General features: G+C 44.8%; 1 protein-coding gene across 1 annotated transcript in view; it reads right to left on the bottom strand.

Annotated features, from left to right (window-relative positions):
- The window catches only part of CSTPP1 (centriolar satellite-associated tubulin polyglutamylase complex regulator 1), a 227164-nt gene that overhangs the window by 1524 nt on the left and 197905 nt on the right, over positions 1-27735 (bottom strand). The window contains exons 4-8 of the mRNA XM_010592082.3: positions 26842-26926; positions 5917-6002; positions 4031-4226; positions 3317-3426; positions 263-326 (exon numbers count right to left, since the gene is read on the bottom strand). Of these exons, the coding sequence (XP_010590384.1) occupies positions 263-326; positions 3317-3426; positions 4031-4226; positions 5917-6002; positions 26842-26926 (541 nt within the window). The remainder of the gene's footprint in view (positions 1-262; positions 327-3316; positions 3427-4030; positions 4227-5916; positions 6003-26841; positions 26927-27735) is intronic.

Consider the following 27735-nt stretch of genomic DNA (forward strand, 5'->3'; position numbering starts at 1 on the left):
AAGAGGGAAGAAGCCCAGAGGGCAGCGAGACACCTCCTGTCCAGAGCCAGCACCTCCACCTCCGTGTTTATTCAAATGAATGCATGGGTTCTAGCCCCAAAGGTCTCAAAAGATTCCTCAGGCTTCTGCTGGCCCCTGAATGCTGCCCTGACCAACATGGGGTGGTTCAGACAAGCCCTGTGTTACCCATGAGGGGGCATGGCTCTGTCCGACCAAGGCTTGGCTCCCACAAGGGGGCAGCATCTTCCCACTTGACACTTACAGCCGTTCCAGCTCCTCATCCATGGCTGGGTCGTGCATCAGGTCCCCCTTGTCAGGCAGAGCTCCTAGGAGAGAGTTGGGGAACACAAACCTTAATCTGGGTGTCCTTCAGCCGGGTTCCAGTCAGGCTGCCCCATCCCACAGATGCCTTTGTGGCCCTCCCCTTCATGCCTGTCTATTCTGACCCTGGGAACGCTGACCTAAAATACTTGGGCAAGAGCTCTTAAGAAGTGTAGGACTGTAGCGGCCCGAGAGCAGTCATGAAGCAGGTGGTCTTGGGTGCTGCTTGATAAATTTAGTGAACCTTGCTGCCCACTCCAGAGACCACAGCTAAGGAGACACCTCTAAACCTCAAAGTCGCTGCACAAATGGGGCTATCCCCTTCCAAAACTAGGTCGTGGGTTGTGAGCTCGTGCTGGGGGTTTAATCCTTTCTTGAGGTCTCAGGTATTGGGCTGTAAAGGAGCCAGAGACAGAGGATGCAGCCTAGGCCAACACTAAAACCAAGAAACAAACTGCTTGCCATTGAGTTAAGTCAGTTCTGACTCACAGTGACCCTGTAGGACAGTGTAGAACTGCCCCAGTAGGGTTTCCAAGACTATAAATCTTTATGGGAGCATACTGTCACATCTTTCTCCTGCAGAGTGGGCTGGTGGGTTCAAACTGCCAACCTTTCAGTTAGCAGCCAAGCACTTAACCATTGCACCTCCAGGCTGACACTAAAGACCAGAAGTTATTCAGCTCTATGCCCCAAAGTCAGGGTGGTCCCACCTGTCAGAGATAGTCAAAACTGCTGCCTCTTCTCCTCCCAGGAGGGCCCAAGGGGTGAGAAGAAAAGGCTGGGGCGGAATCACACCAAACTCGATTTTGTATGGCCAGGAGGGGAGCAGTCCTGTCTCTGCTCTGCCACAAACCATCTCTGTGATCTCAGAACAAACTCCACTTTCTCCAAGTTGGGTTCCTTCACTATGAACTGTTGTTGTTAGCTGCTGTTGAATTGGCCCTGACTCATGGTGACCCCACGCACAACAGAACGAAATGCTGCCTGGTCCTGTGCCATCCCCATGATCAGTTGTGGACTGAACCATTGTGATCTACAGGGCTTTCACTGGCTGATTTTTGGAAGCAGATTGCCAGGTCCATCTTGGTCCATTTTAGCCTGGACGTTTCCCACTGAAACCTGTTCAGTGTCTTAGCAAGAGGCAAGCCTCCACTGACACTCAGATGAGTGGTGGCTACTCATTAGGTGCATTGGCCAGAATTGAACCTTGGTCTCTCGCTTGGAAGGCACTGAACCACCGATGCCTCCGAGCTATAAACTAAAACAAACAAACCAAACCCATTGCCGTAGATTCGTTTTTGACATTAGGGAAAGGTGAGAGGAGAGGCTCTTGGTTGCTGCCAGGAGTCATTAACAGTGGGAGAGGAGGTGTGGCTGAAGTTTGCAAATAGGAAGAATCCTCACCAGTGAACTGTTCAGGGAAAAGAGCTCACTGGTGTTTAGAACCTAGACTTGGCAGTCAACAATGCTGCTCCCTAGAAAGACTCAAAATTATCCATCTAACTCTCCTTCAATTCCCGACTTTTTCAAAGCTTTCTCAGATGATGCCTCCTGGCCATTTTTCCTTTTAGTGGTTTTCAAACTATGTCCCATGGAACCCTCATTCTTTGGGGGGTGCCTTGAGGGTCAAAGGAACAAGGTTTTTCCTCTCCTCAACTGGCTTCAACGAGGGTATCTCCAGATTTCTATTTTATACACTGGTGTTCCAGGTGAGGGCAGAGACCATCTGCTTCTTTGTATTTCCTACTCTACCCAACACTAGTGTACAGTCAAAGCTGTTGAGTGAGTGACTGTCTTTTTTAAAGGCCCTTAGAAGAAGCAAGGGAAGGAGGTTAGTACAACCTGTGACCCAGTTGCTAGTTAGCTTTTCCTTCTAGTGACTGTGGTTGGTGGAAAAGAAGGGAGGGTGACCGGTAATCTGAGAGTGTGAAAGAAAACCTAAGTAAATCCCCACCCATCACACCCTTACTCTTGACTCCTGACTCCTATTTTGCCTCCTTTCTACTCCTAGTTCAGCCAGTGACCTTGGCTACCACTCCCACTTGGAGGGTCCGCTGACTGTGCCTGCCCCAAACACAGGATAACTCAGGGTAATTCGACTGCCAGTTGGTGTGCATGCCTGAACGGGCCCTTGGTTAGTTCTAAGGGGGTTTGTGTTCTGTGATCCCAGAAGCATCCCTAGCACAGTAATTGGCCTACTGTGGCTGGCATTTAATAAATGTTCCATTTCCTTCTCTTGACCCTTACCAGCCACAGAGGACTCACAACTGGCAAAAGGAAGAGGGGTGCTGTGTCTCTTCTTGGAGACTCAGAAACCTGGGTTCCAAGCACACTTGGAGTTATCTCTTAAGGATAGAGACTAATAAGAGCCCCTCAAGCTCTAGTAGGATGATTGTCCTGGTGGCTCTTCCCATAGGAAAGCTGAGGGGGAGGAGCAGGGTGGGTGCAGAAGACCAAGAATGAGGAACCCAACCAGTGAGAATAAACCAATAAGCAGGAAAAATGGCTGTGGAGACCTCTCCCCCGCACCCCCCCCCCACCATTTTTCTAACTCCTTCGCAGATTAATGTTTTTTTTTTTTTCCCCAGCTGGGAAAAAAGCGCTCCCAGACACACCTTTGCCTTGTTTACAAATGGGATTCAGGTCTCTTTGACATACAATCTCCAGAGCCACTGAGTAAATAGCCCTGTGTCTGTCCAACCTGCAGGCCACTCCCCAAGGCAGAACTGGGATTCTATGGGGACAGGCTGCTTCATGTTGGGGCAGGGCCCTGGGCGGGGAAGGCTGTCCCTTACAATTGGAATGTGAGAAGCCTAAGAGGGCACAGTCTTGTGCACATTCTGGCCCTCTAGGACTCAGAGGCTGGCCCTGAGAGGTTAAGGCAGAGATGGTGATTTCCCGTCCTTGTGGTGCCCTGTCTGCTCATAGAGGCCAGGTCCTACCTGGCTTTGAGTTATGGGGGCAGGTAGGCTGACCACGCCCAGCTCTGGCTTACCTAGGGCTTGGTTGATTCCATGATGTTTTGAGAGAGCCACGAGGAATCCATAGAAGGTCAGTCTCTGAACGTTGCTTAGCACCTCTTTGACAAGCGCTGGGGGTGGGCAGCTAGAAGAGAGAATATAGATGCCAGATTCAAAGACTACCAAGTCCGAGTGCCATCTTTTCATTCATACCTTCAAGCTTAGGAGGAATCCTAAGATCAAGGGAACCTGCCTGCTTGGGGGCCCTCAGCCCCTTGGGGAGCCTGACAGATGTCCAGGAGCAAGGCCTTGACTGTAAGCAGGAAAGGCTGGTGTGTTCACTAACTGGTGCTTTCACTGGGGAAGGGTGGGAGGGGGTAGAGAAGACGAAATGGCTAGAAGTGACAGACAGCCTCATCTTGGAGAAGACCAAAACTGGTTCTGTCCAGTTTTGTACAGTAAATGTTCTCTCCTCTGTAAAAAGCCTAAGCCAGTCTATCTCGTGGTAAGAAGGGTGCCAAGCTGGCCATCTACAAGTACTCTTGTCCAAGTGAAACAGTCCTTTCTAAGCAAGCCAACTGGGGAGCTCTCTGGTGTGGGGGCAAATGGTGCTGTTCTAATTTATAGTGTGATCATGAAGGGCCCCAGAAGCCCTGGACCCATGAGAGCATCCTACTAGAGATCTGTTCCAAAAGCCTGCAGCCTACCATCCCTGGGGCTGAGGCGGGGTGTGTGTGCCTGTTTCTCACCTGTACTTGTGCCGGTCACACAGGTTCTCCAGGCACTGGTAGAAGAGTGACGCCTCCACTCCCTCCAGCATGCTAGCCTCACCCAAGGCAGGTCGTTGGCGGTGCTGCCCACTGGATGATGTTGGTACAATCACTGTATTGGGGTTCTTGCCAGACAGCAGGTCCTGATAGATGGCAGCCACACTCTCCAAGAATTCTGGGTACCATAGGTGGAGGGGGGAGTTATTCAGGCAGTGAAGACATATTTCGGCTTCTCCCCTCTCTTTGTTAGCTCAACTCCACATCAGCCTCAGTGCCCAGTGCATAGTATCATGAGAGCAGGAGCCCTCAACCTTGCTTGACCAGCACAGTCACGAGAGGGGACACTAATATGGTTTCAGCTCAAATGTCCATTCCCTGGACAGTTGTTGCTGGTCTCCAAGACTAGGTGAGATTCCCCATGGAATACTTTCATTGCCCCTGTACTCTTTGGGAGCACTTATCCAATGACTAGTTTTCCGTGTAATTTAACCTGCCTCTTTGCTAGAACGTAAGATCCTTGCTATCCCCAGCACCTAGCACTGTACCTGGCACATGCTGAATGTGATAATTTCAGAAAGAATGAACACGTGCACGATCCCATGGTCTGCTCCATCTTGTGAGGCCACCTGCCTCTCCGACTCAAGAAGCATGTTGGGATACCAATGAGGAAGAAAGGAAACCTGCAACCCACTGTTTATTAAATATTTGAAATTTGTCTCAAATTTTAGTAACTGAGCCATTGTGAGTCACCGATGACTTAGGGGTGTCTCCTCTCTGACCGGCGCACATGGCGTGAGTGATCCCCACATACTGCTCTGTCCCTCTGGGAGGGCCGTTAAGAAGGGAGCCCAGGTAGGCTAGGATGGGAAAAGGTGCTCCCTAACATGGCTGCTTCTCCTCTAGGGCCCAAGGGCTTCAGAGAAATGAGAAATAGATGCCTGGAGCTGCTAAGGGCAGAAGGCGAGCTTCCAGGCTCCAGCCTCTGCCTGACCAGGCCATCAAGTAAACAGAATGGCCTAGGTGAGGCCAGGGCTGGCTGGGACCACAAGCTGACAGGAAGGCCACCTCCAGGCTCCAAGGACAGCCTTCTATTTACTAGAAGAGCCCCATTTTAAACAACTTTGTTTATAGATATGGTAATTTCTAAACTCAGCATTCCATCTGATGTCACCTGTGTGTGAGCTAGTGTGCATTTGTATTTATCCATCTATTTTTATTCCACCTGATTCCAGAAGGAATTTCAGAAGGCACAGCTGGTATACACTGGGGAGTAGGGTGGGAGTAGATCAGGCTGATGGGAGAACGTGTGCCCACATACATGAGTCAGGGGTGAAGGGAGAGACATGTAATTGTAGTCCCACAGCAGAGAGGCTAAGAGCAGGGGCTTCACTGGCTTTGGAGTCAGCCCTCTATTCAGGCCTGGTCTCCACCACTCATTAGCTGTGTGGCTTCGGTTTCTTACCTTTGTAAGCTTATCACTTGAAAGTACCCATTTCTTAGGGTTGCTGTAAGGATTAAGGTGCTTAGTGCTATGCTTGGCACGGAGTAAATTTCAATAAATAGTGAATGCTATTGTTTTTATTGTCATTCTCACTTAAACTAATTCGGTGTGCTGGTGACTGGAAGCACTGTGGTCTTCAGTGTCTTGAGCAGGCTGAGGAAGTAGGCTCTGCAGATTGGATCTTGTGACTACCAGAGGGAATTAGACATCCTCTTAGGGACCCACAGTGAAGCACACCACCACACCCCAGGAAAGTGGGTAAGATGAACGTGTTCCAGACAGACTGGTGGAAAGGACAACAGGGTAGGAAAGGGAGACATGGTCCTAGACAGGTGCCTGTACCTGGGCCTTGGAAGACTCTCACCTGAGTAGTAAAACTGGATCTGGAAGGCAAAAAGGAAATCTGAAAAAGACATCAGGCAGTCCGTGGCATCGTCCATGAGCACAATCCTGAGGGGAAAAGAAAAACGCAGCTGCCATCAAGTTGATTCTGACTCATGGTGACCCCATGTATGTCAGGCCAGAACTGTGTTCCATAGGGTTTTTAAAAAAATTTTTTGGTTGTTGTTGAGAATATACCCAGCAGAACATACCAATTCCACAATTGCTACGTGTACAATTCAGTGACACTGATTACATTCTTCAAGTTGTACAACCATACCTGCCCTCCTTTTCCAAACTGTTCCTTCTCCATTAACATAAACTTGCTGCCTCCTAAGTTTCCTATCCCATCTTTTGAGTTGCTGCTGTTAATTTGTCCCATGTAGACAGTTCTCAAAAAGAACACAATGCTCAAGGCAGACATTCTTTACTAATTAAGCTAAACTATTGTTTCTCCATAGGGGTTTCAATGCCTGCTTTTTCAGAAGTAGATTGCCAGGACTTTATTCTGAGGAGCCTCTGGGTGAACTTGAACCTCCAACTTTTTGGTTAGCAGCCAAGTGCATTAACCGTTTGTACCACCCATTGACTCCTGAGGGGAAAAAAGAGAGGGAGAGAATGTATGTGTGTGTGTGTGTGAAATAGTTTTGTTACTGGATCTCCAGCCTCCCCTGGGGCAGAAAGAAACATTTGGGAGAGGGTTTCCAAAAGCAAGCTCCTCCCAATCACCTCACTTTTTCTCCATCAATTGGGCTTTGCCACTGAACTGAACTGACCACACTGTACCAAGAGTGGGCTCCCTGTTCAGTCTCTGTGGCACCAGCTAGTGGATGGAGCATGGGGAGGGAGGCGTGAGGGGGGTGAGGAGAGGGTGCAATTGTAATGCAGCCAAGGTTTCTTTTCATATACTTAAGCAGTAAATCCCTTCATCCTGCAGTGAGGACCATTTAGTTCAGAATAAACACAGCTGATCAGAAAAGGCAAAAAGAACAGCCAAGAGGTTTAAAGGGGTCTTGGCAAATGGTACTGTGATTTAATAAGCTACCAAAGGGCCAGAATAGCTACAGGCACATCCACCCTGGGACACTGATGGCAGACAAGGGGAGAGGGTGAAGAGCTACTGGGGAGTCTCAGTTGAGAGGGGTCAAAGAATACACCCCATCTCCTGGTGCCATGGAGGCTGCTGCGCCTTCTTGCTGTCCACTCTCGCCAGCTGACCACTTCCTGATTTTTTTCTGTCTCTAGCCCCTCCCACTGGGCACCCACCTCACAGGAAGAAAACCATTTGACTACTAAAGGGATCAGAGCAAGGGCCACTTCATACTCTACTCAGGACCTCATCCGAGAGGGGACTGAAACAGAAGGAAATTAGCACTTGCTGGGCCCCGTCCATATCCCAGGCAGGGGCCAAACTCATCTACTGGAGTAGAGCGGGCCCCAGTTAGATTTTGACTGGTCCCTTCTGGCTTAATCTTTACTTAAAAAAAAAAAAAAAGAAAAAGTTTCATTATGCTCTCTTGTGTATTTTTCTAAATCTCTCTCCACTTCCCTATGTGAGAGAGTTCCCAAACTGGCAATTCAATCAGCCCCAGAGAGCCAGCCAGCACTACTCACCTTGGGGGGAGAGGCTTTATAGATACAAGGTGAGTGAGGCCCCTGGAATTGTATGACACAGCTGGCCCTGCTTTCAGATCTCCCCAAAGAGAGAAAATGATTCCAATGTAGTCTTTAGTTGTAATAACGCTAACCATAGAAACAGGTACCATTTGCTGAGTACCTACTACACGGCAGGCACTACACAAGGTACTTAACTACGTTAATTAAATTTTATCCCACAATAATCCTGTGAGGTAGGTCTTGTTTCCATTTTATAGGTGAAGAGTCTTAAGTTTCAGAGATGTCAACTTGCCCAAGGTCACACAGCTGGTGAGTTTGACTCCATATCCATGTACTTTCCACTAGGCCACAATGCCCCTTTTAGAATAAAAGATACAGAATATACCCAACCCAGACTCACTACCGTTGAGTCAATTCTGACTCATGGTGACCCTGAAGGACAGAGGAGAGCTGCCCTATAGGGTTTCCAAGCCTGTAAATCCTTACGGAAGCAGACTGCCACATCTTTGTCCTGCGGAGCGGCTGGTGGGCTTGAACTGCCAACGTTTCGTCTGGCAGCTGAGTGCTTTAACTAACTGCCATCACGGCTCCTTATGCATAACATAAACACTAACATTTTCTTAGTTTCTGTGACTGCTGTATCTTCTTTCTTGTCACCTATATTTTAGGACCTTTACTGTTTCTCACATACCTCTTGGGGGAAAAAAGCTGCTTTGATTACCAGAGTTCATTTTTAAAATTCCAGCTGGAAGAAAATGAAGGCCAGAGGGTGGGAAGAAGCAATGCTGCTTCTATCCACAGGAGGGCGTCCTAGTCCCTCCATCAGTGGTTCATGGGACTAAGTGGTTACTTAATCCCATACGCAAAGTGGCTACCCCCATTTCTTGCTTCCCATAACCTGAGGGGAACTCCAGCAGTCAAAAAGGAAGTGAGAAGGCACAAAGCCCATATTCTGACATCTGGATGGAGAGGGAAAGGGAAGACAGAGGGCAAAGACAGGGCAGGCGGAGGGGACTGGGGTTAGCATAGAGGAGAGAGCTCTCCCAGGGAGGAAGAGCCACCAGCACCTCAAAGTTTATCCTTCCCAGGCTCAGCAGGAAGGAAAAGGCCTGAAGTTCATTACTAGGGAAGAGCACTGGCTGAGAGTAGCCCCAAGTAGGAAGCCACCAAGGCTAGCCAAAGCCTTTGAAGTGTTGCATGGCTTCTCTTGCCTTTATCATCACCCTGGAACCCATTGTCCTTTTCATGGCAGTTACTGCCATCTATTTCATTCATTCATTCATGTGAGATAGATTTCAAGTACCATAAGATTCACCCTTTGAAAGTGTACTATTCATGTACACCTGAAAAACACTGAACTGGCATATGTGTGATATGTATTTTTATAAAGCCATAAAAAATATGAAAAAAAGTGTGCAGCTCAGTGGTTTTTAGTTATCCACAAAGTTGTGCAACCATCACCACCCACTGATTCCTCCACATTTTGTAAGTACCCCCATTTTTCGTTCTCGTTAGACAACATGCTCCTGAGATAGGCCCTGCCACACCTCAGCTTTGAAGCAGACTGCCATAAAATCTTCCTATCTCAGCAACTGATAGAGCTATAAGCTCCAAAGAGGATCCACCCCAGCTGGCAGAACCAGCTGGCAGCTCTTCATCAGAGGCCATTCTTAGCTCATCAGCATCTGGGGGACAGTGTGTACATGGCCCTCCAAGGACAGAGACACCCATTGATATAAGGAGTCTCTGTGGAAGCGGGGCAGCCCTGCATGTACTCTGGTTTTGACCCCTGCTCCTTGGTTGGCAGAAATGTCCACTGGTCAGGAGGGACCACTGGGCAAGTTGGGGTTAGGGAAGCCAACATTGGCAGGAGCTTGCTTTCTGAGGACATGTAGGTGGATTCCAGTCACAGGTGTGAAAGGGCTGAGGGGTTTTCTTGATTGCAGGTTGTGAGACTGGCTGGCAAAAAACGCCAATTGGATCTTCACTTTCATTAATGGCAACACCACCCACTTGTCTGCTCAGCCAGAAGCCTGGGAGTCATCCTAGCTATCCTGGAAATCCCTCCCTCGCCCATGTCCATTATTCACCAGGTCCTATCAAACCTATCTCCTGAAGTTCTCTCTGCTTGCACAGCCCCCAGCCTAAGCCTGGCCTTTCCCTCTTTTTCCTGGACAACTGCAAGGCCTCCTACCTGGTGTCCCTTCAACTACTCTTGCCTCCTTATAATCCAGTCTCCATTGTGTGGTCAGAAGGGTCTTTTTTAAAATGTGAACTTGACCATCTGACAGCTCTGTTTAAAACCTTGACGGGCTTCCCATTGCCCTTAGAGTGGAGTCCCTATTCTTATCCAGGCTATGAGCTCGTTCAATCCACCTTCCACCTCTCCTCGCCCCTCTAGGCTCGTTGAAGGCCACGGGCAGCCTCTCTCGCTATATTCCAGCCACATTGACCCCTCAGCTCTTCTCAATGGTCATGCTCTTTCCTTCCTCATGTCCTCAGACAAGCCCATCCCTCTACCCCTAATGTTCCCCACCCCCATACCCCTCTGTACAAACCGAAAGATCCTTTAGCTTGGAAGAGAAGACTAAGATGAAGTGAGGGCTGCCTCTGAGGGGGATGTCACAGGAATTGAGAGTTTGGCTCATTACGAGAAAGATTTTTTCAAGCTGCTCAACTCTGGGATTGAGTTGCTTGTTGCCGGAGATGTCTGAGCAAGAAGCTCCAAGGTTCATTCTTTCCCAAGGGCTTCTTCCAGCCCTGGCCTCTCTTATTAGTGCTGGTGCCGGTAGGGAAAATTTTGCTGTTCAGAGGATTCTGACAGACTTACAGAAAGGCGCTTTTAAAAACATCATATGCTGCACTGTCCATCTCCAAATGAATGCTCTGACCCATGAATGTTCTGGACATCTCTTTGTGTTGGAATGGTGACAGGACTGTGGGAAAAGGTAGGCAGGAGGCTACAGGTCTCTCTTGCTTTTGGTGACAGGGACATCCCCAGGCTGGCTCCACACCTCCATGGACAGCTCCTTCATCCTGAACTTAAACTCCTTGCCACCCCTAGAGGGCTCAAAACAGAATCTCCTTAGAGACAAGGTCATCCACATGTGCTGTTTTCCAGGTGATGGCAGTTGGCTCAACACCCCTTCCTGCCAGAGGCCTTTTGCTAATGTGCCAGCTGCTTCTGACACCTGGAGGAGCCTGGCCGCCCCTGCTTTGAAGCGGAGCCAGTAAGGAGCTGCTGCCAACAAGAGTCTGTGCAAATCTATTGGATCATGGACTGATCCTTGCGGGCCAGGCCTCAGGGCTAGAGAGAAGCACTCTGGGGGAGAAGCAAAGGCACTCCAGTCCAGGCTGGCTCTGAGCAGAACCATGTGTAGGGTGGAGTTCAGGGCAGGGGACTGGAATGAAGAAAGAACACTTGGCAGGGTCCAGGCTAATCCCGAGGGGCTGGCCAGTCTCTCTCTCTCTCTCTCTCTCTCGCCTTCCCTCACTGACTTCCCACAGCTGGGATGGGCTGGCTGGCTGAGAGTTAAGTGGGTGCCAAGGAAGCAAGAACTTCCAGCCTGAACCTACTGACTTGCCAACTTCTTATTCACCCCTAAGGGTCAGTATCCCTGGTCTAGTGGTACAAGCTGCACCACTTCTTGCAGTTCTGGGTTGGACAGCTCTGAGATCAAAGCCCAGCTCCACCACTCACTGGCTAAGATACCTTTTCTTGGGCAAGTTACTTTTCCTCTCAGAGCCTCAGTTTCTTCTATAAAGAGGAGATAATCATAGTCCCTATTTCACATTATTGTGAAGAGTCAGTATGATGATGTACTGTGCCTAGGGTATAATAAACACTCAATAAGTTGCTATCAGTAAGTGTATGCTATCTGGTTTCAGGTCCCGGAAGAGTCCTAAATAGCAAATAGCAAAAATATACCTCAGAGGAACTAAGGGCTGCCAGCACCCAACCAGGCAGAGGCTCCCAGGCGGAAGCTGGTTATCTTGTTTCAAGTTCACTTTTTGGGGAAGCCAAAAAGAAGGGGCGAAAAAGAAGAGTCACCTTCTGTGAATGCAGTTCTTTTGGGAGGTCACACCACCAGTGTCCTTCATGGAGGCTGAAGTGTGTCCAGGATCTGTTTGGGCTAACAGGGCTGTAATGTCAGGGCCATGAGTGAGGGACAGCAATAAAACTGCACACTGGTGACCTTCCCCAGGGGGAGAAAATTACTGCTGTCAAGGTTTCCTGCAACAGCTCCTTAGGACTGTCGCTCTTCTGGACTTCGCTGGAGGCACCCTCCTGTTGCACAAGCTGCCACAAGTCCAGGCCCTCAAAGCCATGTGGATGTCCAGGTCACTACTCTCCCCTGGACACTTAACCCTAGGTCCAGGCAGCAGCTCTGGGTTCCATAAACCCTACCTGCCCTGAGTTCCTGATAGGCTTGACCCAGAGGGAGGGGTCAATAATAATAACAATGATGCTAATGGGTAACATTCATTAGGGACTTACTGTCAGCAATATATATCCATCGTTTCATTTCTCCTTGTATTACTCCTATGAGATAAGCACCATGAGTATCTTCACTGAGAACACAGAGGTTCACAGAAGTTAAGAAAATTGACCAACGTCACAAGCTAGGAGTGAAAGAGCTGTAACTCAAACACAGGTCTCTCTAACTCGAATCACACCTGCAGCTGCACCTGGTAAGAGAAAGTGGGCTCTGTGCTCCCTAATGGCAATAAAGCCTTCCTGCTGATGCATCTGTCCCTTCTCCCCTTGGTGTGTTGTTAGTCTATAGCATCTGCCCCCAGAAGCCTAAGCCCCAGATGCTCCTTCTTCCCTCCAATCAGCATGAAGGCCCCAGCTCAGACAGTTAAACCCTGATCTCTCCCAGGAAGCCTGACAGCTAGAGCCCTGCCTACTTGAAAGCCTTTCAGGACTGTTCCACTGCTCTTAGGATAAAGGCCCAAATCCCATACATGGCCTATAGGGCCCTCCTTCCCTCTCCCTGTCCCCAGACTCCTCAAGCTCCAGGCCTACTGGCTTCTCTCAGTTTCCCTTGGTTACCACTGCCATACAAAGCCTGGCTTTCCTCCCATGCTCCTCCCTCTCCCTAGGGTGTTTCCCTCTCACTGCTTCCTACCTATATATCCTAAACCCACCCTTTATTGCTTGTAGCTGCCTTGAAGTGGCTCCTGAGTCATGGCAACCCCAAGCACAACGGGATGGAACCATTGTGATTCTCAAGAGTTTTCACTGGCTGATTTCCAGAAGTGCTCAGGAATAGAACACAGGGCATCCTTTTTGTTTTAAAGGAAATACTTAAAACCTCTGAAAATTAGAGAATAACATAACAAATGCCCGTGTACACTAGCCAACGTTACCAAACGCTAACGTTTTGCCATCCTTGCTTCAATTTTTAAAAGCTTTATAAAATACCATGGATGCCACTCAAGCCTCCTGTGTACCCATCCCTCATCCCAATCCTCTACCCTTTTCCCCAGGGATCACAGAGGTTTCCCAGAAGTTGGGAGCTTAGCATTCCTCTGCATGTTTTTATACTCTGCATTCATGCAAATATCTACTTTCTTAAATCATTACATAGCATTGTTTGCTTGTTTTCAAACTCTATGTATCATTCTGTAACTTGCTATTTTAGAGATTTATCAGTGTCGATGCCTGTATATCTGTACAAGTTTTGGCTGCTGCAGAGAATTCCACACTTTATGTCCACCTCCTTCTGCAAAGGGGCATACAGATTGTTGCTAATGGGCAGTTATCACAAACAATGCTGCATGTGTCCTTAGGCCCATGTGCACCTCTTGAGCAGTTTTCAGATGTGCCCAAATTGCCTGAGAGTGATTGTGTCTATTTACACTCCCACCTGCAGCAGTTCATGAGCATCCCCACTGCTCCACGTCGTTACCAACACTTATATTATCAGACTTTTAAAATTTTTTTACCAGTTTGATTGGTGTAAAGTGGTATCTTAATTTAATTGGCATGCCCTTGATTACTAGTGAGTTTGGGCATGAAAATATGCTCAAGTGCTTACTAGCTATTAAGATGTTCTCTTCCGTGAATTGTTCTCTTGCCCGTTCACATCTTTGGCCTTTTTTTCTACTGGGGTTCTTTGTCTTTTTCTTATTGATTTGTAGGAATTCTTTATAGAAAATTCTCGAGACTAAAAAATTCTGGAGACTAATCCTTTGCCAGTTATACACATTTAACAAGCATCCTCTTCCAGTCTCTGGCTTGTCTTTCAACTTTGCTTATGGTGTCTTTTGTTGAGTGGAGAATCCTAGTGCAGTGGCTAGGATTTGACACTTTTACTGCGGTGGCCAGGGTTCAATTCACCATCAGAGAATCCTTGCTTCCTAGCTGATATTTCTTCTCTCTTGAATGTCAGTTCCATGAGGGCATGGACTTTGTTTTATTCACTACTCTATCCTCAGTGCTGGCAAGAGTGGCTGGCACATAATAGGCTCATGAACATTGACTAATGATTGAATGAGGGCATTGGTCATTCAGCGCTCCTTACCTATATCCAACTCATCCTTTATTGTTTGTAGCTGCCTTGGAGTGGGCCCCTGACTCCCGGTGACCTCAAGCACAGCAGGATTGAACCATTGTGATTCAGGGGTTTCACTGGCTGCTAGAATTCTTGCCTCCACGTGGGAGACCTAGGTTTGATTTCTGGCCAATACACCTCATGCACAGCTACCTCCTGTCTGTCAGTGGAAGCCCGTATGTTGCTATGAGGCTGAACTGGTTTCAGTGGAGCTTCCAGACTAAGACAGACTAGGAAAAAATGCCTGGATGGTCCAATCCCCAACTGATCATGGGGGTTGCAAAGGACTAGGTAGAGTTCTGTTCCGTTGTGCTTGTTTACTGACTTCATGGCAGCTAACAACAACAACAACAAATGATGGAATAAATGAATGCAATTTTGTTTGTGGTCAAATTTATCAATTTTGTCCATTGGGCTTGGGCTTTTTGTATCTTGTTTAAGAATTCCTTTGCTACCTGGAAGCCATAAAAATATTTTCTATTCTCTTTCTAAGAGTATTATAGTTTTATATTTCATATTTGGGTCTATAATCTATATAAAATTGATTTCTGAATATAGTATGAAGTAGGGATCTAATTTTATATTTTCATGTGAATAACTAATTGTCCCACCACCATTTATTAAAACATCCCTTTCCCTACTCTCTGCAATACTACCTTTTATATATATATAGGTTTTTATAAGTGCATGGGGTTGTTCTGGCCTGTCTAGCATGATATACTTGTCTATCCTTACTCTAGTATTAAGGTGTTTTTTTTTTTTTTTTTAAATAACATTTTATGTGTTTAAGGTGAAAGTTTACACAGCAAACTGGGCTCCCATTTAACAATTTCTACACAAATTATTCAGTGATATTAATTACATTTTCACAATGTGTCATCATTCTCATACATTCCGTTCTGATTGTACCATTTCTAGTACTCTATCTTTCCCGACCCCTTACCTTCTCATATTTGCTCCAGAATAATTTTTGACCATTTGGTCTCATATAGAAGATTTTTTAAAGAAGCCCATTACTCACAGGTGATCTTTTTTATTTATGAACCAATCTGCTATTTAATTAAAAGGTGATCTCAAGGGGTAATTCTGATTTAAGGTTTAGAGAACATCTCAGGGCAATAGTCTTGGGGAGTCCTCTAGTCTCAACTGGTCCAGTAAGTCTTCACTTTTTAAGAATTGGAGTTCTTGTCCACATTTTTCTCCTGTTCTGTCAGGACCCATCTACTGTGGCCCAGTATCATACTGTTTTAATTATGATGGCCTTATAATAAGTCTTGATATCTGATAGGGCAAGTTTTTCTCTTTAGATCCCAGATTCAACATCTCTTCCTCAAGGAAAAGCCTTCCATGATTCCCCACATTAGATTGATTCTCCTGTTTTTATGTACTGAGTACTCTGTAAGCACTTTGTACCAGTCTGTAAGATCCTCAAGGGCTAGAACAACATCAATTTTGCTCACTCTCATAGTCCCACCACAAAGCAAAATGATTAGAATGTAACAGGCACTGAATAAAAATACTTGGTGAATGAAAGAGTGGAGAAGGAAAGGGTAGTCTGTTTGGGGGAAAGACCTCGTGGGGCAACAGTGATACTTTTAAATGACAAGTCACACCTTGGGCGGGGGGTATCTATGCAGAAAGATATGGTGGAGAGACATAAAAAAAGAAAGATACCAAGAAAGCATAAAGCTGTATGCTCAGTGTGTAGCATGAGGTCTGGCAGGCAGCAGATGTTCAGTAAACATTTGAAGAATGAAAATAAGAATGAAATACTACTCTCATTCACTGAATTATTTTTTAAAATAGGTAATAGCCTTTAAGGAGTATGCAGGTGTTTTACGTGCATTAACTCACTAAATCCATAAAACAACTCTATGAGGGAAGTGCTTTATTTCTACTTTACAGATGAGAAAATTGAAGTTTAGAGAAGTTAAATAACTTGCTCAAATTCATAAGCCAGTAAGTGAAGCAACTGGAATTTGAGCCCAGGGATGTCTGGCTCTAGCACCTGAGCCCTTTATCATTAGGCTACACCACCTCCATGACACAGGGACTAGCTGAAAGGTGACTCTGGAATGGGGGTAAATGGGGACTATGTCTAAAACTAGATTCCTTAGGAATGTATGTGCTTTTGAAGCACTGTATGTATTTAGAACATAACCATGATAAAAGAGCTTTTCCTACGAAACATATTACTCACAAGGGAATCTAGCCTTTGGTGAGGGAGAAGTGAGCTAAATAGCATTTCAGATGAAAAAGAGAGAAGGGAATGAATTCCTTTTAATCCAGTGATTTCTAAAATTCAGGAGACTGGCATCAATGTTCTAAATCAGCGGTTCTCAAAGTGTGTATCACTAGACTATCAGCATCACCTGGAAACTTGTTAGAAATGTGAATTCTCAAGTCCTACCTGAGACCTGCTGAATCAAAAACTCTGGGGACGGGGCCAGCCATCTGTGGCTTAACAAGCCCTGCACGTGACTCTGATGCTAAAGTTTGAAAACAACTGCTTTAAATCTAGACCTTATGAGCTTCCCAACTTGGACCTCAAATGAGTTACAGGTGTGGCGGTCCCCTTGGCCAGAGCCTGGGGGTGTGTGTGTGTGTGTGTGTGTGTGTGTGTGTGTGTGGTGTGTGTGTGTGTGTGTGTGTGTGTGTGTGTGTGTGTGTGTGTGTGTGTGTGTGTGTGTGTGTGTGTGTGTGTGTGTGTGTGTGTACACAGACTGGCACATCTTTCTCCCTCAGAGTCGTTGGTGGTTTCGAACTGCTGACCACCAGGGTTCCTTGTGTATGTATATATATATATTTTGTTGTTGTTATTGTTATATCTTATTTTCTGAGTGTCCTGATGTGAAAAAAGATCAGAAAGCATTGCCTTAGGGAACCTAGGAACTTCTTAGTTTTTAAAAATCTGGTAATAATAATGCCAACATTATTATAACTGCAAGAAAGTACTACTTAATTGCATGCCTACAATGTGCTAAACAATTTAAATGTATTTTTAAAAATGTTATTGTGTTTTAACAACTGAGAATCCCTGATGGATCAGGAGAACAGTGGGATGCAGATCCTAAATTCTCATAAAAAGACCAAGCTTAATGGTCTGAGATCAGGGGGACCCTGACAGTCCTGGTCCCCAGACCCTTTGATAGCCCAAGACTGGAGCCATTGCCGAAACCAACTCTACAGACAGGGATTGGCCTCGATTATAAGACAGACAACCATGCTGATGAGGAGTGAACTTCATGGCTCAAGTAGACATAGGAGACTATGTAGGCGACTCCTATCTGGTGGCGAGAAGAGAAGGAAGAGGGGGACATAAGCTGGTCTCATTAAGCTGAGAGCAGCTGGGAGTGCACACCGGGGTGTATATGGCTTTTTGTGTGAGAGACTGATTTGTAAACTTTCCCCTAAAGCACAAAAAAAGTTACTATGATTTAAGTGAAAGCTTACAGTGCAAATAATTAGTTTTTCATTCAAAAATTTATACACATATTGTTTTGTGACATTAGTTGCAATCCCCACAATGTGTCAGCACTCTCCCCGTTTCTCTTTCCATCCTGGGTTCTCCGTGTCCATTCAGCCAGGTTTCCTGTTCCTTCCTGCCTTCTCGTCTTTGTTTTTGGGCAGGTGTTGCCCATTTGGTCTCATATACTTGATTGAACTAAGAAGCACGTTTCTCACATGTGCTATTGTTTGTTTTATAGGCCCATCTAATCTTTGGCTGAAAGACAGACTTTGGGAGTGGCTTCAGTTCTGAGTTAGCAGAGTGTCCTGGGGCCATAGTCTTGGTGGTTCTTCCAGTCTCTGTCAGACTAGTCAGTCTGGTCTTTTTTTGTGAATTTGAATTTTGTTCTACATTTTTCTCCCACTCTGTCTGGAACCCTCTATTGTGATCCCTGTCAGAGTGGTCAAAGATGATATCTGGGCACCATCTAGCTCTTCTGGGCTCAGGCTGGTGGAAGCTGTGGTTCATGCAGTCTATTAGTTCTTTGGACTAATATTTTCCTTGTGTCTTTGGTTTTCTTCATTCTCTTTGCTCTGAATGTGATGTATCTTAGCTGCTTAAAAGCTTTTAAGATCCCAAATGCTACTTACCAAAGTAGGATGTAGAACAATTTCTTTATGAACTAAGTTATGCCAACTGACCTAGATGTCCCCCGAGACCATGGTCCCCACCCCTCAGCCCCTGTAACTCTGTCCCTCAATGTGTTTAGATGTGTCTAGGAAGCTTCTGTGACTTTGCCTTGTTCAAGTTGTGCTGACTTCCCCAATATTGTGGCGTTGTCTTTCCCTTCACCAAAGTTAACACTTGTCTACTTTCTAATTAGTTATTTCCCCTCCCTCGTAACCATCAAAGATTGTTTTTTCTGTGTGTAAACCTTTTCTTGGATTTTTATAATAGTGGTCTCATACAACATTAGTCCTTTTGTGATTGACTTATTTCACTTAGCATTATATGTATTTTTTTAATAATTTTTATTGTGCTTTAAGTGAAAATTTACAAATCAAGTCAGTCTCTCACACAAAAACCCATATACATCTTGCTACACACTCCCAATTACTCTCCCCCTAATGAGAAACCCCGCTCTCTCCCTCCACTCTCTCTTTTCGTGTCCATTTCGCCAGCTTCTAACCTCCTCTACCCTCTCATCTCCCCTCCAGGCAGGAGATGCCAACATAGTCTCAAGTGTCCACCTGATCCAAGAAGCTCACTCCTCACCAGCATCCCTCTTCAACCTATTGTCCGGTCCAATCCACGTCTGAAGAGATGCCTTCGGGAATGGTTCCTGTCCTGGGCCAACAGAAGGTCTGGGGGCCGTGACCAGCGGGGTCCTTCCAGTCTCAGTCAGACCATTAAGTCTGGTCTTATGAGAATTTGGGGTCTGCATCCCACTGCTATCCTGCTCCCTCAGGGGTTCTCTGTTGTGTTCCCTGTCAGGGCAGTCATCGGTTGTAGCTGGGCACCATCTAGTTCTTTTGTTCTCAGGATGATGTAGCCTCTGGTTCATGTGGCCCTTTCTGTCACTTGGGCTCATAATTACCTTGTGTCCTTGGTGTTCTTCATTCTCCTTTGATCCAGGTGGGTTGAGACCAAATGATGCATCTTAGATGGCTGCTTGCTAGCTTTTAAGACCCCAGACACCACTCTTCAAAGTGGGATGCAGAATGTTTTCTTAATAGATTTTATTATGCCAATTGACTTAGATGTCCCCTGAAACCATGGTCCCCAGACTCCTGCCCTTGCTACGCTGGCCTTCGAAGCATTCAGTTTACTCAGGAAACTTCTTTGCTTTTGGTTTAGTCCAATTGTGCTGACCTCTCCTGTATTGTGTGCTGTCTTTCCCTTCACCTAAAGTAGTTCTTATCTACTATCTAATTAGTGAATGCCCCTCTCCCACCCTCCCTCCCTTCCCCCCCGCCACCGTAACCACAAAAGAATGTTTTCTTCTCAGTTTAAACTATTTCTCAAGTTCGTATAATAGTGGTCTTATACAACATTTGTCGTTTTGCAACTGACTAATTTCACTCAGCATAATGCCTTCCAGGTTCCTCCACGTTATGAAATGTTTCACGGATTCATCACTGTTCTTTATCGATGCATAGTATTCCATTGTGTGAATATACCATTATTTATCCATTCATCTGTTGATGGGCACCTTGGTTGCTTCCATTTTTTTGCTATTGTAAACAGTGTTGCAATAAACATGGGTATGCATATATCTGTTCCTGTAAAGGCTCTTATTTCTCTAGGATATATTCCAAGGAGTGGGATTGCTGGATTGTATGGTAGTTCTATTTCTAGCTTTTTAAGGAAGCACCAAATCGATTTCCACAGTGGTTGTACCATTTTACATTCCCACCAGCAGTGTATAAGTGTTCCAATCTCTCCACAGCCTCTCCAACATTTATTATTTTGTGTTTTTTGGATTGATGCCAGCCTTGTTGGAGTGAGATGAAATCTCACTGTAGTTTTGATCTGCATTTCTCTAATGGCTAATGATTGTGAACATTTCCTCATATATCTGTTAGCTACCTGAATGTCTTTTTTAGTGATGTGTCTATTCATATCTTTTGCCCATTTTTTAATTGGGTTATTTGTCTTTTTGCAGTTGAGTTTTTGCAGTATCGTGTAGATTTTAGAGATCAGGTGCTGATCAGAAATGTCACAGCTAAAAACTTTTTCCCAGTCTGTAGGTAGTCTTTTTACTCTTTTGGTGAAGTCTTTGGATGAGCATAGGTGTTTGATTTTTAGGAGCTCCCAGTTATCTAGTTTTTCTTCTACATTCTTTATAATGTTTTGTATACTGTTTATGCCATGTATTAGGGCTCCTAACATTGTCCCTATTTTTAGTTCCATGATCTTTATCATTTTAGATTTTGTATTTAGGTCTTTGATCCATTTTGAGTTAGTTTTTGTGCATGGAGTGAAGTATGGGTCTTGTTTCATTTTTTTGCAGATGGATATCCAGTTATGTCAGCATCATTTGTTAAAAAGACTGTCTTTTCCCCATTTGACTGTTTTGGGGCCTTTGTGAAATATCAACTGCTCATACGTGGATGGATTATATGTATTTTTGTTGTTGTTGAACTCTCACAACCACCCTATGAGTTAGTTACTATTATTTTCCCCATTTGACAGATATAGAAACAGAACTGAGAGAAGTTAAAAAAAAGTTCAAGGTCATCAGTTTATGGGACACAGGCGAAATATGCACCCAGATCTTTCTAATGCTACAATAGCAGTGCTCTTATAGGTCAAGGTAATACTACTGCTTCTAACATTTATTTAAAGACTTCTCTGTGTCAGGCACTATTTTTGCATATTGTTTAGATTACATACTTTTACTCCTTCAATCTTTACAACTATTACTGTTACCATTTTACAAAGAGGAAACAGAGGCTCAAAGAAATGAAATAATGTTCCCAAGGTCACCATTTGCTAAGTTGTAAACCAGAATTTGAACTCAGAAGTGTGGCTCCAATCTGCATGTTCTTCACCATGAGAAAAGTCTTCCACTCCATGGAGGATGGGGAGATAGAGACAGAGAACGTCTGGCAATCATTCCGGGATAAAATGACCTAACTACTAGCACTGCTGCAGGAATGTGTGAGGTAGAGGGGAGATCTCTGGCTGAGCTGCTGTCATGGAGTCTGCTTGCCCTTCCTAGTCCTGTTTCCAGCTTGCACCTGCCACCCCAGGGACTGGCCATGGTGCTTACAGCACATAAGTCAGGCGTGTGTGGAGACACCATGCCCCTGAACAGGGCTCTGATTTACAGCTGCCTGTGGATTACATTCTTTGAGGCACACATCATCACAGATTGGAGCCTCCTCCTTCTGCTTGTCCCCAGGCATCAGGGCCCTGAATAAAGTAAGCCCAGCCATGAGACGAGAGAGGACAGTTCTTCTTCTAGCAACAGCAAATGCCATGGAGGCTTCACCTCTCCCATCTGTGACTCTGGTCAGATGCCTGAGCATGTGTGTGGGGATGCTGCGATCTTGACCTCCAGGAGAAATGAGAATAGCTTAAACAGAGTGCACTTTCAGGGATATATACAACTTTTCTGCACACACACACCAGCTGGAGTGGAGTGGGGAAAGAAATGGTATTGGAGAGATGGGGTTTACACAGAATCCTGATGCTCATACATAAGGAGAACATGAGCTTTCCCTAATTCTAAATTCATCTCTAACTTTGCAGCCAGGACTCTGAGGATTACCCTAGGCCTTCTGTTGTTTATACCTGCATTCCCATAATTCCCCAACACTGCTATTAACATAGACTGGCTACAATGCTTCCTCCTCAAAGGTCTGAGGTCTCCATCAAAGAGCAGTAAGACCTATGTTGTTGTTAAGTGCCAGCGAGTTGGTTCTGATTCACAGCGACACCACGTACAACAGAAGGAAACTGCCTGGTCCTGTGCCATCCTTGCAATCATTGCTATGCTTGAGCCCATTGTTGCAGCCACCGTGTCAATCCATCTCACTGAGGGTCTTCCTCTTTTTTGCTGAACCTTTACTTTACCAAGCAGGATATCTGTCTCCAGGGACTGATCCCTCCTGATAACACGTCCAAAGTATGTGAGATGTAGTCTCGCCATCCTTGGTTCTAAGGAGCATTCTGGCTGTACTTCTTCCAAGACAGATTTGTTGTTCTTTTGGCAGTCCATGGTATATTCGATATTCTTTGCCAACACTACAATTCAAAGGTGTCAATCCTTCGGTCTTCCTTACTCGTTGTCTGGCTTTTGCATGCATATGAGGTGACTGAAAATACTATGGCTTGGGTCAGGTACACACTAGTCCTCAAAGTGAAATCTTTGCTTTTCAACACTTTAAAGAGGTCTTTTGCAGCCGACTTGCCCAATGCAACACATCTTTTGATTTCTTGACTACTGCTTCCATGGGCATTGATTATGGATCCAAGTAAAATGAAATCCTTGACAACTTCAATCTTTTCTCCATTTATCATGATGTTGCTTATCCGTTTAGTTGTGAGGATTTTTGTTTTCTTTATGATGAGCTGTAATCCATACTGAAGGTTGTGGTCTTTGATCTTCATCAGTAAGTGCTTCAAGTCCTCTTCACTTTCAACAAGCAAGGTTGTGTCATCTGTATAACACGGGTTGTTTATGATTCTTCCTCCAATTCTGATGCCCTGTTCTTCCTATAGTCCAGCTTCTCGGATTATTTGCTCAGCATACAGATTGAATAGGTATGATGAAAGGATACAACGCTGAGGCACACCTTTCCTGACTTTAAACCATGCAGTATTCCCTTGTTCTGTTTGAATGACTGCCTCTTGAACTATGTACAGATTCCTCATGAGCACAAGTAAGTGCTCGGGAATTCCCATTCTCTGCAATGTTATCCATAATTGTTATGATCCACATAGTTGACTGCCTTAGCATAGTCACTAAAACACAGGTAAACATCCTTCTGGTATTCTCTGCATTCAGCCAGGATCTGTCTTACATCAGCAATGATATCCCTGGTTCCACATCCTCTTCTAAATCTGGCCTGAATTTCTGGCAGTTCTCCGTTGATACAATGCTGCAGCTGCTTTTGAATGATCTTCAGCAAAATTTTGCTTGCATATGATATTAATGATATTGTTTGATAATTTCTACATTCAGTTGGATCACCTTTCTTGGGAATAAGCATAAATATGGATCTCTTCCAGTTGGTTGGCCAGGTAGCTGTCTCCCAAATTTCTTGGCACAGACGAGTGAGCACTGCATCTGTTTGTTGAAACATCTCGATTGGTATTCTGTCAATTCCTGGAGCCTTGTTTTTCACCAATACCATCAGTGCAGCATGTACTTCTTCCTTCAGTACCATCGGTTCCTGATCATATGTCACCTCCTGAAATAGTTGAACATCGACCAATTCTTTTTGGTATAGTGACTCTGTATTCCTTCCATCTTCTTTTGATGCTTCCTGCATTGTTCAATATTTTCCCCATAGAATCCTTCAGTATTGCAGCTTGAGGCTTGAATTTTTTCTTCAGTTCTTTCAGCTTGAGAAATGCTGAGCATGTTCTTCCCTTTCGATTTTCTATCTCCAGGTCTTTGCACATGTCATTGTAATACTTTGTCTTCTTGAGCTGCCCTTTGAAATCTTCTGTTCAGCTCTTTTACTTCATCATTTTTTCCTTTTAACTACTTGACATTCAAGAGCAAGTTTCAGAGTCTTATATCCATTTAGGTCTTTTCTTTCTCTCCTGTCTTTTTAATGACCTCTTGCTTTCTTCATGTATGACGTCCTTTCTGTCATTCCACAACTCATCTGGTCTTCGGTCATTAGTGTTCAACATGCCAAATCTATTCCTGAGATGGTCTCTCAATTCAGGTGGGATATACTCAAGGTTGTACTTTGGCTCCTGTGGACTTGTTCTAATTTTCTTCAGTTTCAACTTGAACTTGCATATGAGTAACTGATAGTCTGTTCCACAGTCAGCCCCTGGCCTTTTCCTGACTGATGATATTGAGCTTTTCCATCATCTCTTTCCACAGATGTAGTCAATTTGATTCCTGTGTATTCTATCTGGTGAGCTCCATGTGTATAGTCACTGTTTTTGTTGGTGAAAAAAGGTATTAGCAATGAAGAAGTCATTGGTCTTGGAAAATTTAATCATGCGAATTCCAGCATCCTTTCTATCACCAAGGCCATATTTTCTAAGTACTGACCCTTCTTGTTTCCAACTTTTGAATTCCAACCACCAGTAATTATCAGTGCATCCTGATTGCATGTTTGATCAATTTAAGACTGCAGAAGTTGGTAAAAATCTTCAATTTCTTCATCATTGGCCTTAGTCGTTGGTGTGTAAATTTGAATAATAGTCATATTAACTGGTCTTCCTTGTAGGCGTATGGATTTTATCTTATTCTTCTCAGATGTAGACTTGTGCGTCCTTCTTCCTAGTCTGTCTTAGTCTGGAACCTCAGCTGAAACCTGTCTGCCATGGGTCACCCTGCTGGTATTTTGAATACCAGTGGCATAGCTTCCAACATCGCAGCAACACACAAGCCTCCACAGTATGACAAACTGACGGAGTAAGAACTATAAGAATAACTCACGAATTTGTGGTTCTTAGAGGGTCTTATCACTTACTCAAATTTTGAATGCTTACATATATCAAGTTGTTTGGAAGGGACCAGGGAGATGGGTGGAGTGAATGCAAAGCTGTGACTGTTGGGGCTGACAATCACACACAAGTCTCACTCTCCTAAGCTCGCCTCCCACCTTTTAGGAATGGGAAAGGAGGAGGACAGCGGCTGTTCTGGAATGATAGAAGCCAAGATGATACATCACAAAGAGGTAGCAGCTGGTGACTGGCAGCCAAGCTATCACCTTCTAAATGAAATGTCCAGCAGGAATGATATCTTATTCAACATTGTATCCTCAGCATGCAGAATAGTTCTTGGCACAAAATAAGCACTGGAGAAATATTTGGTCAATCAATAAATGAACGAACAAATGAAGACAAAATATAGTTGCTAACTTTTGTCCTAATGGACTGTCGTTTTCAACTGTGAACTACTAGAACCATGCAGAATGCCACACAATGAATATTCACCTATGTATTTATTCATGTATTCATTCAGCAGACATTTATGGAGGGTCAAGCAATGATCTAGGTACTATACTAAGCAATAGTGATCCAGCAGTAACAAGACTGGTGCAGATCCTGCCTGCTCTTGTGGAGCATACACACACTTGCTCCTGGTTCCTTTTCTTTATTTAGGAATTCTCTAGTTAGAGTTATAGCTAACTTTTATTATAAAGCACAGTCTTTAAGAATGCTGAGTATTTCCAAAAACAATGTAGGGCTGTCTTCTTTAGAATGATCTGAGCCCAAAGGGAAACGATCATGGAAATTTGAAGCTAACTCCACTTGGCTGCTTTAAATTACATGATATATTCTCCCACACTTTTTTTTTTTCAGCTAAGGAAAAAAAAAAAATTCAAATGTCTTTTGGATAACAGATTAAGTTAAAATTATAAAACCTGAACTGCAACTTTTACCAGTGGCCAGTTGCCACTGGGAAAGATAAGTATCCACTGAATAATAAGGGGGAAAAAAAAAACCTCCATAATTTTGAGTGTGTGATCACTAAACAGATTCTGCATATAACCAGAAAAATTAGTTCATGATCTGTGAATTGCAAAACAGCCTGCCCTAGTGTGCTGCTGGTAGCAGTGGATTTCTTATCTTCCCAGGCAACGGAGCAGGTGGTTGGCTTCTTTCAGGAGTGGGGTAGCTCTTGGTGCACTGCAGCCAATCCAGCGTTGATGTCATTGGGTCAAACCACCAAGCAGAAATGCTCCAGGATGAACTGATGCCTGGCACAGGGAGGCAGGAATGTGAGGAGGTTGAGAGCAAAGGCTCTGGATTCAGCAGACCTGGGTTCAAATCTTGCCTCTGCCAGTTACCAGCTATCAACAAGTTCAGGCAACATTGTTAAACTCTTTGAGCTTCAATTTCCTCTGTGGTAAAGTGGGAAGTAACATCTTTTTAAGGACTACATGAGATAATTAAGGTAAATGAATTTAAATGTTACAATGACGGTAAATGTATTCAATATGATTTAGGGAAGGTGGGTATTTTTCAGAAAACAAGACATTTGCTATTCTGTACTTCCATTTGCAACCCAGCTTGGGTTTTGTAGTAAATGAAGTTAATAGAGGCATAGTCCAGTTACCTCATTTGGTTAAAAAATGTGAGTGACAGTGAAACCAAACAAAGAAATTAGAGGCATCTAACTTTTTTCTGCCAAGTCCTCCTAGTTCTGGACTAATCATAAAAGCCTTCTTTTATGGGAAATAGTACAATATGCCCTTTTCTCAATCAAGGTTTTATCACCTTCATGCCACTCCCACCCCCAACCTCAACCCCCTTCATCACAAGTCACTGCCAACTCTTGCCCCTCCCCCATTTTCTCAGAATGTCCTCTAGAATTTTTGTGTGTGGGTTTTTTTTTGGCCTCGTCATCTCACTACCACCCTATCTTTAGACCCTCAGGCTCCCCACAAAACCCACAAAGGATCAGTTGGCTTCTTTTCGGAAACACAGAAAGTATTACATTTTTGGACAAATCCCAAATAGACCCCTCTCCAAATGCCAATTTCTTCCCTATTGGTTTTATTCTTCCCTAATAGTTTTATTGTATAAAAGCCGTGGTCCACAGAGGGCTGAGTTGGCTTCAAGAGCCCAGGAGACTTACCTGGCTGCCTTCTGTGTGAGCTCCAGCGGAAAGTCGGGGCACAGTAATTGGAGCAGACAGTGATATTCTTTCATGGTCAGCAAATCTGAAGTGGACATGGAGAGGAACACATTAGGTCTCTGAATATCCAGTCACCTCCCTCTTTTTGGTCATTTCATGGGCTTCAGACCTAGTTTTGATACAGCTGCTCTTTTAACAGTGAGTCAGTATTAAGGGTGTGTGAGCCACTAACCTCCAGGAGTGAGATTTTAAGATCAATATTTCTACAAAGCTTTTCTTGGGTGGGAGGCACCCACCCTACAACATTTGGGCCAAAGGAGCTTCATTGGCATGACAAGTGGTAGGGTGAAGAGTGGGAACAAAAGGGGTAGTTTTATCAGCCTTCTTAGTTTTCCTTGTGTATAAAAATCTGAGAAGGGAGAGTCATTTCAAAGCTGCTTAAATTTGCCAAAATTTACTGGCTTGGTAACATTCATGACAACATTCCCAAAGACCATCCACAGAATATGTGGCAGCAGTAGTAGGGCAAACTCAGTCTTGTAATGCATGGAGAAGAGTATAGAGTAGCAACCCACACATCTTATTCTGTCATCCAGCATTGGAGCAGCCTGGGTTCTTTTGGATGTATGCACACAAACCTGGCCATCCTATTATAGGAAGCCAGGAGCAAAGGTCCAAAACACACAATCAAGGCAACCAAATGATTCCTGATACACAGATACAGTGCTTTGGGAGAAATGAGCTCGGACAAGACTCTGTGGCTCAGCAGGAAACCCAGAGAGGCAAATCTCAGGGAGGTTTATAGAATCCCAAGGTGGAGGGAAGACACTGATGCTTAAAAGTTGTTTTGTTATTGCATGTACTAAAGCCAAAAGCTTTTAGATCATCCCAGCG

The sequence above is a fragment of the Loxodonta africana genome, chromosome 7 (assembly GCF_030014295.1).
Source record: "Loxodonta africana isolate mLoxAfr1 chromosome 7, mLoxAfr1.hap2, whole genome shotgun sequence".
NCBI lineage: Eukaryota > Metazoa > Chordata > Mammalia > Proboscidea > Elephantidae > Loxodonta > Loxodonta africana.